Below are 12,779 nucleotides of genomic sequence, written 5' to 3' on the forward strand. Positions count from 1 at the left end.
GGATTCACAGCAGTTGCCCTGTAATTAAACCATTAAAGTGTAACTTTGTCCTGGCCTCGGGCCATGGGATGTATTTCACTTGTCCAGTTTGGCAGGAAGAATCGAAAAAACAACATTCTTGTGATCTTATGAGACAAAATCCCATCTTCACACTGAGGATACCCTCCATTGTCCCGTGTGACACTATCACTGTGCTAAATGGGGTAGATTCAGAACACATCTCGATAAAAACAGGGTATCCAAGAGGTGCTGTGGCCATCAGCAGCCTAATATTCAATTACAATCAAACCTCATAGAACATAGAACATTACAGCGCAGTACAGGCCCTTTGGCCCTCGATATTGCGCCGAACTGTGAAATCACTCTAAAGCCCATCTACACTATTCCCTTATCGTCCATATGTCGATCCAATGACCACTTGAATGCCCTTGTGTTGGAGAGTCCACTACTGTTGCAGGCAGGGCATTCCACACCCTTACTACTCTCTGAGTAAAGAATCTTATCTCTGACATCAGTCCGATATCTATCTCCCCTCAATTTAAAGCTATGTCCCCTTGTGCTAGACATCACCATCTGAGGAAAAAGGCTCTCACTGTCCACCCTAACTAATCCTCTGATCGTCTTGTATGCCTCAATTAAGTCACCTCTTAACCTTCTCTCTAACGAAAACAACATCAAGTTCCTCAGCCTTTCCTTATAAGATCTTCCCTCCATACCAGGCAACATTTTGGTAAATCTCCTCTGCACCCTTTCCAATGCTTCCACATCCTTCCTATAATGCGGCGACCAGAATTGTACGTAATACTCCAAATGCGGCCGCACCAGAGTTTTGTACAGCTGCAACATGACCTCATGGCTCTGAAACTCAATCCCTCGACTAATAAAAGCTAACACACCGTACACCTTCTTAACAACCCTCTCAACCTGGGTGGAAACTTTCAGGGATCTATGTACATGGACAGCGAGATCTCTCTGCTCATCCACACTACCAAGAATCTTACCATTAGTCCAGTACTCTTCCTGTTATTCCTTCCAAAATGAATCACCTCACACTTTTCTGCATTAAACTCCATTTGCCACCTCTCAGCCAGCGCTGCAGCTTATCTATGTCTCTCTGTAACTTCTAACATCCTTCCGCACTGTCCACAACTCCACTGACTTTAGTGTCATCTGCAAATTTACTCACCAATCCTTCTACGCCCTCCTCCAGGTCATTTATAAAAATGACAAACAGCAGTGGCCCCAAAACAGATCCTTGTGGTACACTACTAGTAACTGGACTCCAGTCTGAACATTTCCCATCAACCTTGTCTTCCAGCTAGCCAATTTCTGATCCAAACTGCTAAATCACCCTGAATCCCATGCCTCCGTATTTTCTGCAGTAGCCTACCGTGGGGAACCTTATCAAACGCTTTACTGAAATCCATATACACCACATCAACTGCTTTACCCTCATCCACCTGTTTGATCACCTTCTCAAAGAACTCAATAAGGTTTGTGAGGCACAACCTACCCTTCACAAAATCGTGTTGACTATCTCTAATCAAATTATTCCTTTCCAGATGATTATACATCCTATCTCTTATAAACCTTTCCAAGACTTCACCCACAACAGAAGTAAGGCTCACTGGTCAATAGTTACCAGGGTTGTCTCTACACCCCTTCTTGAACAAGAGGACAACATTTGCTCTAGGCCGGCATAATCCCTCACTCTACTGCTGGGAACACACAAAGCAAGTGTGGAGTACAAGGAAAGTAGAAAGAAACTTAAGCAAGGAGTCTGGAGGGCTAAAAGGGGTCACAAAAAGTCATTGGCCAGCAGGATTAAGGAAAATCCCAAGTCTTCTTAATTTTAATAATCTTCATTGTCACAAGTAGGCTTATATTAACACTGCAATGAAGTTACTGTGAAAAGCCTCTAGCCGCCACATTCCAGTGCCTGAGGGAGAATTCAGAATGTCCAAATTACATAACATCATGCCTTTAGGGACTTGTGGGAGGACACCGGAGCATCCGGAGGAAACCCACGCAGACACAGGGAGAAATTGCAGACTCTCCAGAGTGTCCCAAGCCCGGAATCGAACCTGGGACCCTGGCGCTGTGAAGCCATAGTGCTAACCACTATGCTACCATGCTGCCCATATATAAAGAGCAAGGGGTTAGCCAGGGAGAAGGTTGACCCACTCCAGGACAGGGGAGGGAATCTATGTGTGGAGCCAGAGGAAATGGACAAGGTATTAAATGAGTACTTTGCATCAGTGCTCCACAAAGAGAAGAACTTGGTGGATGATGAGTCTGGGGAAGGGTGTGTAAATGGTTTGCATCATGCTAAGATTAAAAAGGAGGTACTGGGGGTCTTGAAAAATATGATGGTCGACACATCCCCAGGGCCTAATGGGATATATCCCAGAATACTGTGAGGCAAGGGAGGAAATTGCTGGGGCCTTGAGATAAATCTTTGTATCCTTACTAGCTACAGGGGAGGTCCAGAGGATTGGAGAATAGCCAATGTTGTTCCTTTGTTTAAGATGGGTAGCAAAGATAATCCATGTAATTACAGGCCGGTGAGCCTTACATCAGTGGTAGGGAAATTATTGGAGGGGATTCTTTGAGACACAATTTACTCCCACTTGGAAATAAGTGGACATATTAGTGAGAGGCAACATGCTTTTGTGAAGCGGAGGTCGTGTCTCACAAACTTAGCGAGTTTTCGAGGAAGTGACAAAGATGATTGATGAGGGTAGGGCAGTGGATGTTGTCTACATGGACCTCAGTAAGGGCTTTGACAAGGTAGGTCCCTCATGGCAGACTGGTACAGAAGATGAAGTTGCACAGGATCAGAGTTGAGCTGACAAGATGGATACAGAAATGGCCGGTACAGCAATTGAACCCGTGCTGCTGGCCTTGTTCTACATTACAAACCAGCTGTCTAGCCCACTGAGCTAAACCTGCCCTAATCTTTTATTGTCACAAGTATGATGTTATTGTGAAAAGCCCCTCGTCGCCAGAGTCCAGCGCCTTTTCGGGTAAGTCGGTACTGGAATTGAACCCACGCTGCTGCTGGCCTTGTTCTGCATTACAAACCTGCTGTCTAGTCCACTGAGCTAGACCAGCTCATAAACCCTGGTGTCCTGGCAAATATTTATCTCTCAATCAACATTGCCAAAATGCGATCATCTGCTCATTGCCACATTGCGGTGTGTGGCAACTTGCTTTGTTGAAATTGGCTGCTGCATTTCCGACATCAGTGATCACACTTCAGAAGCTCTTTGGGACATGTTGTGGTAATGAAAGGCACTACAGAACTGAAAGTTTTAAATTGAAGATTAATGCTTTCTGATCCTAAATTTATTTCAGCGATCACCAACTTCCCATTTAATAAATTTGCTTTGGTTTGGACAAGAATTGTTTTTTTTAAATTTAGAGTACCCAATTCATTTTTTCCAATTAAGGGGCAATTTAGCGTGGCCAATCCACCTACGCTGCACATCTTTGGACTGTGGGGGTGAAACCCACGCAAACACGGGGTGAATGTGCAAACTCCACATGGACAGTGACCCAGAGCCGGGATCGAACCTGGGACCTCAGCACCGTGAGGCAGTGCTAACCACTGTGCCGCCTTTGGAGAAGAATTTTAACCAATTAAAGAAAAGGCAGAATTCTCTGGATCGTCAATTAAAAGTTTATTAAAAGAAAAAGTTTACTGAACAACTTGAAGACAGTAACGTTCGCAACTTCAAGGCGGTGATCAGTCTGTAGAAGCGTAACCCTCCCTGGGTTCATCTTTGACAGTAATTTCCTTGGAACTCGGCCTCGAGTCTTCAGTACTTGGCCAGCAAGGAAGACCTTCGGAACATCGACCTTTATCCCCAAAGTGACCATTACCTCATGTCAGAGTTGGGCCTGTTGTAACATGACCATTGGTCAATTGGGCACTAGTTTAATTTACTTGAATCTCCAATTCCTGACACCACCTTAGACAGGAATACAATTGAACTGTTTCATACAGTTCCTTTATCTGATTCTGTACAATTCCTTTTTCATACAGTTTCAAATGTTGAGGCTAATCAGGGCTGGAAGGAGACACCAATAGTTGTGGGGGTGAAACCCACGCAGACATGGGGAGAATGACAGAGACCCAGGGCCGGGATTCAAACCCGGGTCCTCAGCGCCGTAGTCCCAGTGCTAACCACTGCGTCGCTGTGCTGCCTGCCCTGGGTGTAATTGAGAACAGAAACAATAACAGCAGAATCCAATCCCTGTAATCAGTTGTGAACTTGTTGGTGTCTCAGAAAGTGCAATGAATTACAAAATCCCTTTGCACATTGAGGGCAGGTGAATGGCCTCTCCCCAGGATGAACTCCCTGGTGTGACTGCAGACGGCATACCCGAGTGAATCGCACAAATCGTCATAAACGGGTGTGAGATAATTGGGATTATGGAGACACGGCTGCAGGGTGACCAGGGATAGGAACTGAATATATTCAGTATTTAGGAAGGACAGACAAAAAGGAAGAGCAGTGGAGTGGCAGTGCTGGTTCAAGAGGAAATTAATCATGGCGCTGAGGTCCCAGGTTCGATCCCAGCTCTGGGTCACTGTCCGTGTGGAGTTTGCACATCCTCCCCATGTTTGCGTGGGCTTCGCCCCCACAACCCAAAGATGTGCAGGGTAGGTGGATTGGCCACGCTAAACTGCCTCTTAATTCAGAAAAAAATGAATTGGGTACTCTAAATTAAAACAAAAAATGAATTAGGAGAAGGGAATGTGCAACAAAACCTGGGTATCCTCGTACACCAGTAACTGAAGGTAAGCAGGCAGCTACAGCAGGTGGTAAAGGAGGCAAATGGTATGCTAGCCTTCATTGCGAGCGGATTAGAGTACAGAAGCGGGGATAGATAGTTTTTTGAAGAATAAAGGGATTAAGGGTTATGGTGTTCGGGCCGGAAAGTGGAGCTGAGTCCACAAAAGACCAGCCATGATCTCATTGAATGGCGGAGCAGGCTCGAGGGGCCAGATGGCCTACTCCTGCTCCTAGTTCTTATGTTCTTATATCTTGCTGTCATTATACAGGGCCTTGGCGAGGCCATACCTGGAATATTGTGTGCAGTTTTGATTTCTGTATCTGAGGAAGGATGTTCTTGCTCTAGAGGGAGTGCAGCAAAGGTTTTCCAAGCCGATTCCTGGGATGGTGGGACTGACATATGAGAGCTGAATCAGTTAGGTTTATTATATTCATTGGAGTTCAGAAGAATGAGGGGGGATCTCATAGAAACCTATAAAATTCTAATAGGACTTGACAGGGTAGATGTGGGAAAGACTTTCCCGATGGTGGGAATGTACGGAACCAGAGGTCGCAGTCTGAGGATACGGTGTCGATCATTTAGACAGAGATAAGGAGTAATTTCTTCAACCAGAGAGTGGTGAGCCTGTGGAATTTCTTACCACAGGAAATAGTTGAGGCCAATACATTCTATGTTTTCAAGAAGCAGTTAGATATAGCATTTAGGGTGTAGGGGATCAAAGGATATGGAGGAGAAAGCGGGATTAGGCTATTGAGTTAGATGATAAGCCATGATCACAATGATTGGCAGAGCAGGTGCTAAGGGCAAAATGGTCTCTTCCTGCTCCTACTTTCTATGTTTCTATGTAATCCCTTCTCACACTAAGAGCAGGTGAATGGCCTCTCCCCAGTGTGAACTCGCTGGTGTGTCTGCAGTCTGGATAACCGAGTGAATCCTTTCCCACAGAGGGAGCAGGTGAATGGCTTCTCCCCAGTGTGAACTCGCTGATGTTTCCGCAGGGTGGATGCATCAATGAATCCCTTCCCACACTGAGAGCAGGTGAATGGCCTCTCCCCAGTGTGAACTCGCTGGTGTGTCTGCAGGCTGGATAACCAAATGAATCCCTTGCCACACTGAGAGCAGGTGAATGGTCTCTCCCCAGTGTGAATCCGCTGATGTTTCCGCAGGGCGGATGAATCACTGAACCCCTTCCCACACTGAGAGCAGGTGAATGGTCTCTCCCCGGTGTGAATTCGCTGATGTGTCTGCAGATTGAATAACCCTGTGAATCCCTTCCCACATTGAGGGCAGGTGAACAGCCTCTCCCCAGTGTGAACTCGCTGATGTGACTGCAGATTGGATAACCCTGTGAATCCCTTCCCACACTGAGGGCAGGTGAATGGCCTCTCCCCAGTATGAGCTTGCTGGTGTCTCTGCAGACTGGATAACCAAGTGAATCCCTTCTCACACTGAGAGCAGGTGAATGGTGTCTCTCCAGTGTGAATTCGCTCGTGCTTCCGTAGGGTGGATAACTGAGTGAATCCCTTCTCACACTCAGAGCAGATGAATGGCCTCTCCCCAGTGTGATTGCGTTGATGAATCTCCAGCTCAGATGGGAATCTGTATTCTTTCCCACAGTCCCCACATTTCCACGGTTTCTCCATGTTTTGGGTCTCCTCGTGTCTCTCCAGATTGGAAAATCAGTGGAAGCCTTGTCTCCACACAGAACTTTGTGCACGGTCTCTCCTCACTGTGAATGGTGTGATGTTGTTTCACGCTGTGTATCTGGTTGAAGCTCTTTCCACAATCAGTTCACTGGAACACTCTCACTCGGGTGTGTGTTGTGTGCGTCTGGGTGCTTTTCCAGTCACACTCACGTTAAAAATCTTTTGAAGCCGACAGATTGGATGAACATTCCTCCTTCTCGCCGATGATATTCAGAGCCCGATGATATTCAGGTCAGAAGGAATCGAGTGAGTTTGTCACATCGAGATGTGATGTTTGAGATTTCTGTCTATAATTCCTCCTCTTCCAATAACCTTTAAAAATGATTTACAAAAGTCATCAGTGAGCACAGGATAGAAATTCAGAACAGACAATTCTCGTTCCTATGGAACTTGATTTTCTCTCTCGTTCTCCAAAAGCTGTAAATCTCCATCCCACACACTGTCCCTCCATTCTGACTCTGCTGTATCTAATATTCACCCTCCCAATTCTCCTGAAGGTGCTGACTCATGTTGACTGACAGATCCAAGCTCAGCTCACTGCTTCCTCACCAGAACGCAGAGATTAGAATGGGAGCAAGAGTAGGCCATTCGGCCCACCGAATCTGCTCAACCATTCAATGCGATCCTTGGCCGATCTACTTCAGCACCATTTTCCCACACGATCCCCATATCCCTCGATATCTTCAGTATCTAGAAACCCGTCAATATTTGTCTTGAACATACCAGATGACTGAGGCTCCACATTCCTGTGGGGTAGAGAATTCCAAAGCTTCACCACATCCTTGAGTGAAGAGATCTCTCATCTCAGCTTTCTCTCTATTTTCCTCCCTGTTCCCCATAACCCTTAACTCCATTGTCAATAGAATATCTGTCAAACTTGTGCTTCAATATATTCAATGACCCCCAGATACAACTGGTCCCTGTGGAAGAGAAATCCAAAGACTAACAACCCTCTGAAGGAAGAGATGACTGGAAATCTATAACGTAGCTACAGTCTGATATTACAACACGAGATATAATTAAACATTTACTTTATTACAGAACCGTAAATAATATATCTAATTTGTACCATGTAACAACACTAGACATATCTCTGTCCATTATTCATTTAATTGCCCTGAAATGTCAGTCATCTCCTGGGGAATCCACCCCTTTCATTGTGAACGTTAGGAAAGAGACAATCCTTTTTTGAAATAAATTGAGTAACCAATTATTGTTTTTCCAATTATGGTGCAATTTTGCGTGGCCAATCTACCTACCCTGCACATCTTTGGGTTGTGGGGGTGAGACCCACGCAGACATGGGGCGAATGTGCGAACTCCACAAGGACAGTGACCCGAGGCCTAGATCAAAGCCGGGTCCTCGGTGCTGTGAGGCAGCAGTGCTAACCACTGTGCCACCAGAAACCATTCTTTTAGTCAGACAAATAAATGTACCAACCTGTTAAGGAGATGGGTGGGAGGAGTTGGATACACTTTGTGGAGCCGTGAACCTTCATGTATTTTTTTCCCCAATTAAGTGTCAATCTAACCTCGGCTAACTGAGCCACCGTGCCTGCCCCTAATGATGACTTTTATAAACTCCTTTTACAGGGTATTACAAGGGGAGGATTTACAGATGGAAACTCAAATCGAACTTCACTTCAAGATTTAACAGAGTTGGGTAGCACGGTGACCTAGTGGTTCGCACAGCTACCTCACGGGGCAGGTCCCCGGTTCGATCCCGGCTCTGGGTCACTGTCCGTGTGGAGTTTGCACATTCTCCCCGTGTCTGCGTGAGTTTCGCCCCCACAACCCAAAAATGTGCAGAGTCGGTGGAATGGCCCTTAATTGGAAAAATTAAATTGGGCACTCTAAATTTTAAAAAATTGTTTTTGTAAAGGTTTAACAGAGTCACTCCATTCATCAGGACCTGAATATCATTGGCCTGTGAATGTGGAAGAAGAAATGTTTGTCTGCTCTGTCTGAAGGAAAAGGTTTTCAAGATTAGCGTGACTGAAAAAAAACCGATACACACTCGACTCGAGTGAGTGTTCCAGTGAACTGACTGTGGAAAGAGCTTTAACCAGTTACACAATCTGAAAAAACATCACACCATTCACAGTGGGGAGAGACCATACACATGCTCTCTGTGGGGACAGACATAAACTGATTGTCAAATTTGAAGAGGGACCAGGACACCAGCAGCATCCTGAAACCATGGAAATGTGGGGACTGTGGGAAGGGATTCAGATCCCCATGAGAGCTGGAGATTCATCACCGTAGTCACACCGGCGACAGAGCACTCACCTGTTCTGAGTGTGGGAAGGGATTCACTCAGTTATCCGAGTGAGGATTTTCCAGGATTTGGGAGCCGAGCTAGTGAGGAAGCGAGCGGCCTTTAATAAAGGTTCAGGCTGCTCCATGTAAGAAAGGAGTTTGATTCGGGGTGGTATACCCGGCAAAGCTGCGGGTTACAAATTAGTCCAAAGACTTCCATTTCGAGACACCAGAGGAGGCGAACATGGTAAAGCATGGACTGGGGTCCAATTATCTCTGTTGGACAAGATCTATGTTTCCTGTGCGGTGGGATGGGTGTTGTATCCTCTGTATAGTTTTGATATTTTCTGATAAAATCTGTTTTTCTGTTTGGGGTGAAGGAAGATTTTCTTTATGAAGCACAATGTAGACATATAGGGGGTGGGGAGGGAGACGGGTTAGCTATCTGATGACTAAAGAACTGTTTTTGTTTTACTCTGAGAGTGTATGGGTGCATATATGGCGCCCACCTTGGGGGTTCTTGGCCTGCACATTTTGAAGATTTACTGGATAGTCCCTCATGGCTGATTGTGTGATTGGGGGGGGGGGGGAGAACCCCTGATTCAGCTGGTCATCTCGAACGTAAGGGGATTGAGTGGACCAGTGAAGAGGTGGAGGGCTTTCGCTCACCTAAAGAATCGAAATGTTGGTGTGGTGTTCTTGCAGGAGACTCACTTGCGGGTTAGAGATCAGACCAGACTGTGGAGGGGTGAGCCAAGTGTTTCACTCGGGCTTTGACAAAGGGTTCGAGGTGCTGCAATTCTTTTTTAAAATAAATTTAGAATACCCAATTCATTTTTTCAAATTAAGGGGCAATTTAGCATGGCCAATTCACCTACCCTGCACATCTTTGGGTTGTGGGGGTGAAACTCATGCAAACACGGGGAGAATGTGCAAACCCCACACAGGCAGTGACCCAGGGCCGGGATCGAACCTGGGACCTCGGCGCCGTGATGCAGCAGTGCTACCCAGGGCACCACTGTGCTTCCCGTCAGGTGCTGCAATTCTAATCGATAAACAGGTCCCTCTTTTGGTCACTAACATCATTGTGGACACTAATGGGAGATATGTGGTGGTCACTATGTCGTTGGGTGCTGGTGAATGGCAAGCCCCTAACTGGGACGGTGTGTCATTTGAAAAAAAATTGTTGGGATCCATCCCAGACCTGGATACACAACAATTGATTCTTGGAGCAAACATCAATTGCATACTGGATCCTAAAATGGACTGGTCCAAGCCCATTCAACTGCTACAAAAACAGGAAAAAGGAATTAAACCGGACAGATCACAGGGCAGTGACCTGGGCACCGGAAATGACAACGGTGAACCCAGCAAAAGATAAAGAAAAGCTGTTCATTAGCAGATTGTAAAAGGATTATGGGGCACAGATTTAAGATTGGGTACAAGATCTACAGGGGAGATGTTACACAGTGAGTGATAATGATCTGAATTCAATGCTTACACACAAAGGTCGATAATCTCCAGGTCCTGATAACTCGAATGTTGCTGTCAGAATTTGATGTGAGGATTAGTTGTGAGTTTCTGGTCTGCGAATCCCTTTCTAAGTCTCTGTGAAAGAAGTTTACAAAGGCATCACTGTCAGTCCAGAAATACAATTCAGGAAAGATAAATATTTCTCCCGGTTTGTATTTGCTGTGTGTAAATCCTCCCCGACTAGCCCCCTTTAAAGGAGTTTCCAAAATTAATCACTGTCAGTCCAGGACAGAAATTCACAACATTCTCCCCTCCTGTTCCCTGGTCCAGGATGACCGCTGATGCGCCCCCTCTGCACACAGTCCCTCTTGTCATCAGCAGTCCCTTGATTTGAGGGTGTCTACTCAGGGTTGGGAGTTTCTGCCCTGGGTCTCCATGTGGCTGAACAGAGCCGCAGAGCTTTGGACACATGGGACAGGATGTCCAATGAATCTTGTATTTACAGTGCAGAAGGAGGCCATTCGGCCCATCGAGTCTGCACCGGTCCTTGGAAAGAGCACCCCATTTCAAGCCACACTTCCAATCGATCCCCTCAACCCAGTAACCCCACCCAAACCCTTTTGACACGAAGGTCAATTTAGCATGACCACTCCACCTAACCTGCACACTTTGGACTGTGGGAGGAAACCGGAGCACCCGGAGGAAACCCACGCAGACAGTGAAATCCGGTGAGCAGGATTGGCTTCCTTTTCTTTCCATCTCTGTCACCACTCTGCCCCATCAATAAGACATTGAGACTCAAGGACTCATCCAGTTTAATGGACAAGTTGTCTCCATTCTGAACAATGGGGAACAAGCTCCTCCCACTCATTGACACATCGCCCCGACAAAGATGACAAACGCGCATGCGCCCTGATGCACATCCAATAAAGATGGCGGCCGTTAACCCGAGCCGAACGTGAGGAGCTGCAGCTCCGCTCGGTACAAACTGGGTCCCGTCAATATTTTCGCGGTTTCCAGCTTACAACAGCTTTATACAACGTTTCCGCCCACCGCCGCGATCTCTCGCTCCCTCCATATTGTTGAACGCCTCTTACCAATTTCCGATTTGAAAAAGACGCCCTTCCACTTCAGCATTACCCACACTGCGCATGCTTCAATCACAGGAGACTCCGCCCCTCATTCACTCCGATTGGTTGGAGGACCAGCTGCTCCCGTTTGATCCTTCAGACCCACCCCTCCTCTTTCTATTGGCCCGGAGCTGCCGTCAATCACCCGGGCATTGTGACGGTGACAGAACCTGAGACCGGCCACAGGCTCAGGCTGACTCTCTGATTGGCCAATAATAACAGTGAGAGCCTCAGTGGGACAATCAGACAATAATAGTGAAAATGGGGCCCAGAGGATAACCAGCAAAGGATTCACTCACTTTGAGAGTAACAGGCAACGTGTATGTTCCAATAAGTCAGGCTGCAGTGTGTGAGTGAACACATCTTTGGATCCAGTGTAGAATCATTGAATTCCTACAGTGCTGAAGGAGGTCATTCGGCCCAGTGAATCTACACCGACCCTCTGAAAGATCACCCTACCTTGGCCAAACCCCCACCCCGTAACCCCACCCAGGGACAATTTAGCACTGACAATCCACCTAACCTGCACATCTTTGGACTGTGGGAGGAAATCTTTGCAGCCACGGGAAGAATGTGCAAACATTGAAAACAGCACGGGCGGTGAGTGAGCCGGGACAGTGAACACAGCGCGGGAGCTGAGTGAGCCGGGACATTGAAAACAGCGCGAGAGGTGAGTGAGCCGGGACATTGAAAACAGCGCGAGAGGTGAGTGAGCCGGGACATTGAAAACAGCGCGGGAGCTGAGTGAGCCGGGACATTGAAAACAGCGCGGGAGCTGAGTGAGCCGGGACAGTGAAAACAGCGCGGGAGGTGAGTGAGCCGGGACATTGAAAACAGCGCGGGAGGTGAGTGAGCCGGGAAATTGAAAACAGCGCGGGAGCTGAGTGAGCCGGGACAGTGAAAACAGCGCGAGAGGTGAGTGAGCCGGGACATTGAAAACAGCGCAGGAGCTGAGTGAGCCGGGACAGTGAAAACAGCGCGAGAGGTGAGTGAGCCGGGACATTGAAAACAGCGCGGGAGAGTCAGAGCGGAGATTTTAAAAGATTGCGGCCTAGTTTCGGGAGCCGTTCGGAGGAGGAGGAGCAGTCTCTGTCAGGGAGAGAACCTGAGAACATCTAAGCCACTCAGAAGGTAAGAAGGTAAGTCAGTGATTTTTACTCATTTTTACTTTTATACCTTTTTCAAATTGTGTGTGTCGGGGGGAAACGGAAGTGACATCACAGAAAAGCTGTGACCTGAGTGGCTGGTTGGGAATCTACAGTAAATTTAAAAAAATTAAGCATTGGTAACTAATTAAACATAATTACTTCATTAGAATTGAGAGGGGTATCTCAGCCAGAGATCGGAGAGTACTATATTTAGCTTTCGCATTTATATTAGAAATCTAGTGCTAGGAAACAGCTAGTTAA

The 12,779-nt window shown here is 46.8% G+C and overlaps 1 protein-coding gene and 1 long non-coding RNA gene across 2 annotated transcripts in view; both read right to left on the reverse strand.

The window, feature by feature from the left end:
- Positions 1-3,668: 3,668 nt before the first annotated feature.
- Positions 3,669-12,779, reverse strand: part of LOC140418761 (uncharacterized) — a 44,637-nt gene continuing 35,526 nt past the window's right edge. The window contains exon 3 of the mRNA XM_072502365.1: positions 3,669-6,064. Within this exon, the coding sequence (XP_072358466.1) occupies positions 5,664-6,064 (401 nt within the window). The 3' untranslated portion in view covers positions 3,669-5,663. The remainder of the gene's footprint in view (positions 6,065-12,779) is intronic.
- Positions 6,443-11,406, reverse strand: LOC140418764 (uncharacterized). The gene is made up of 3 exons (XR_011945319.1): positions 11,338-11,406; positions 10,269-10,375; positions 6,443-6,821 (listed from the first exon to the last, which is right to left on the reverse strand). It is a non-coding gene; the product is annotated as an uncharacterized lncRNA (long non-coding RNA).

Source organism: Scyliorhinus torazame, chromosome 5 (assembly GCF_047496885.1).
Source record: "Scyliorhinus torazame isolate Kashiwa2021f chromosome 5, sScyTor2.1, whole genome shotgun sequence".
Classification (NCBI taxonomy): Eukaryota; Metazoa; Chordata; class Chondrichthyes; order Carcharhiniformes; family Scyliorhinidae; genus Scyliorhinus; species Scyliorhinus torazame.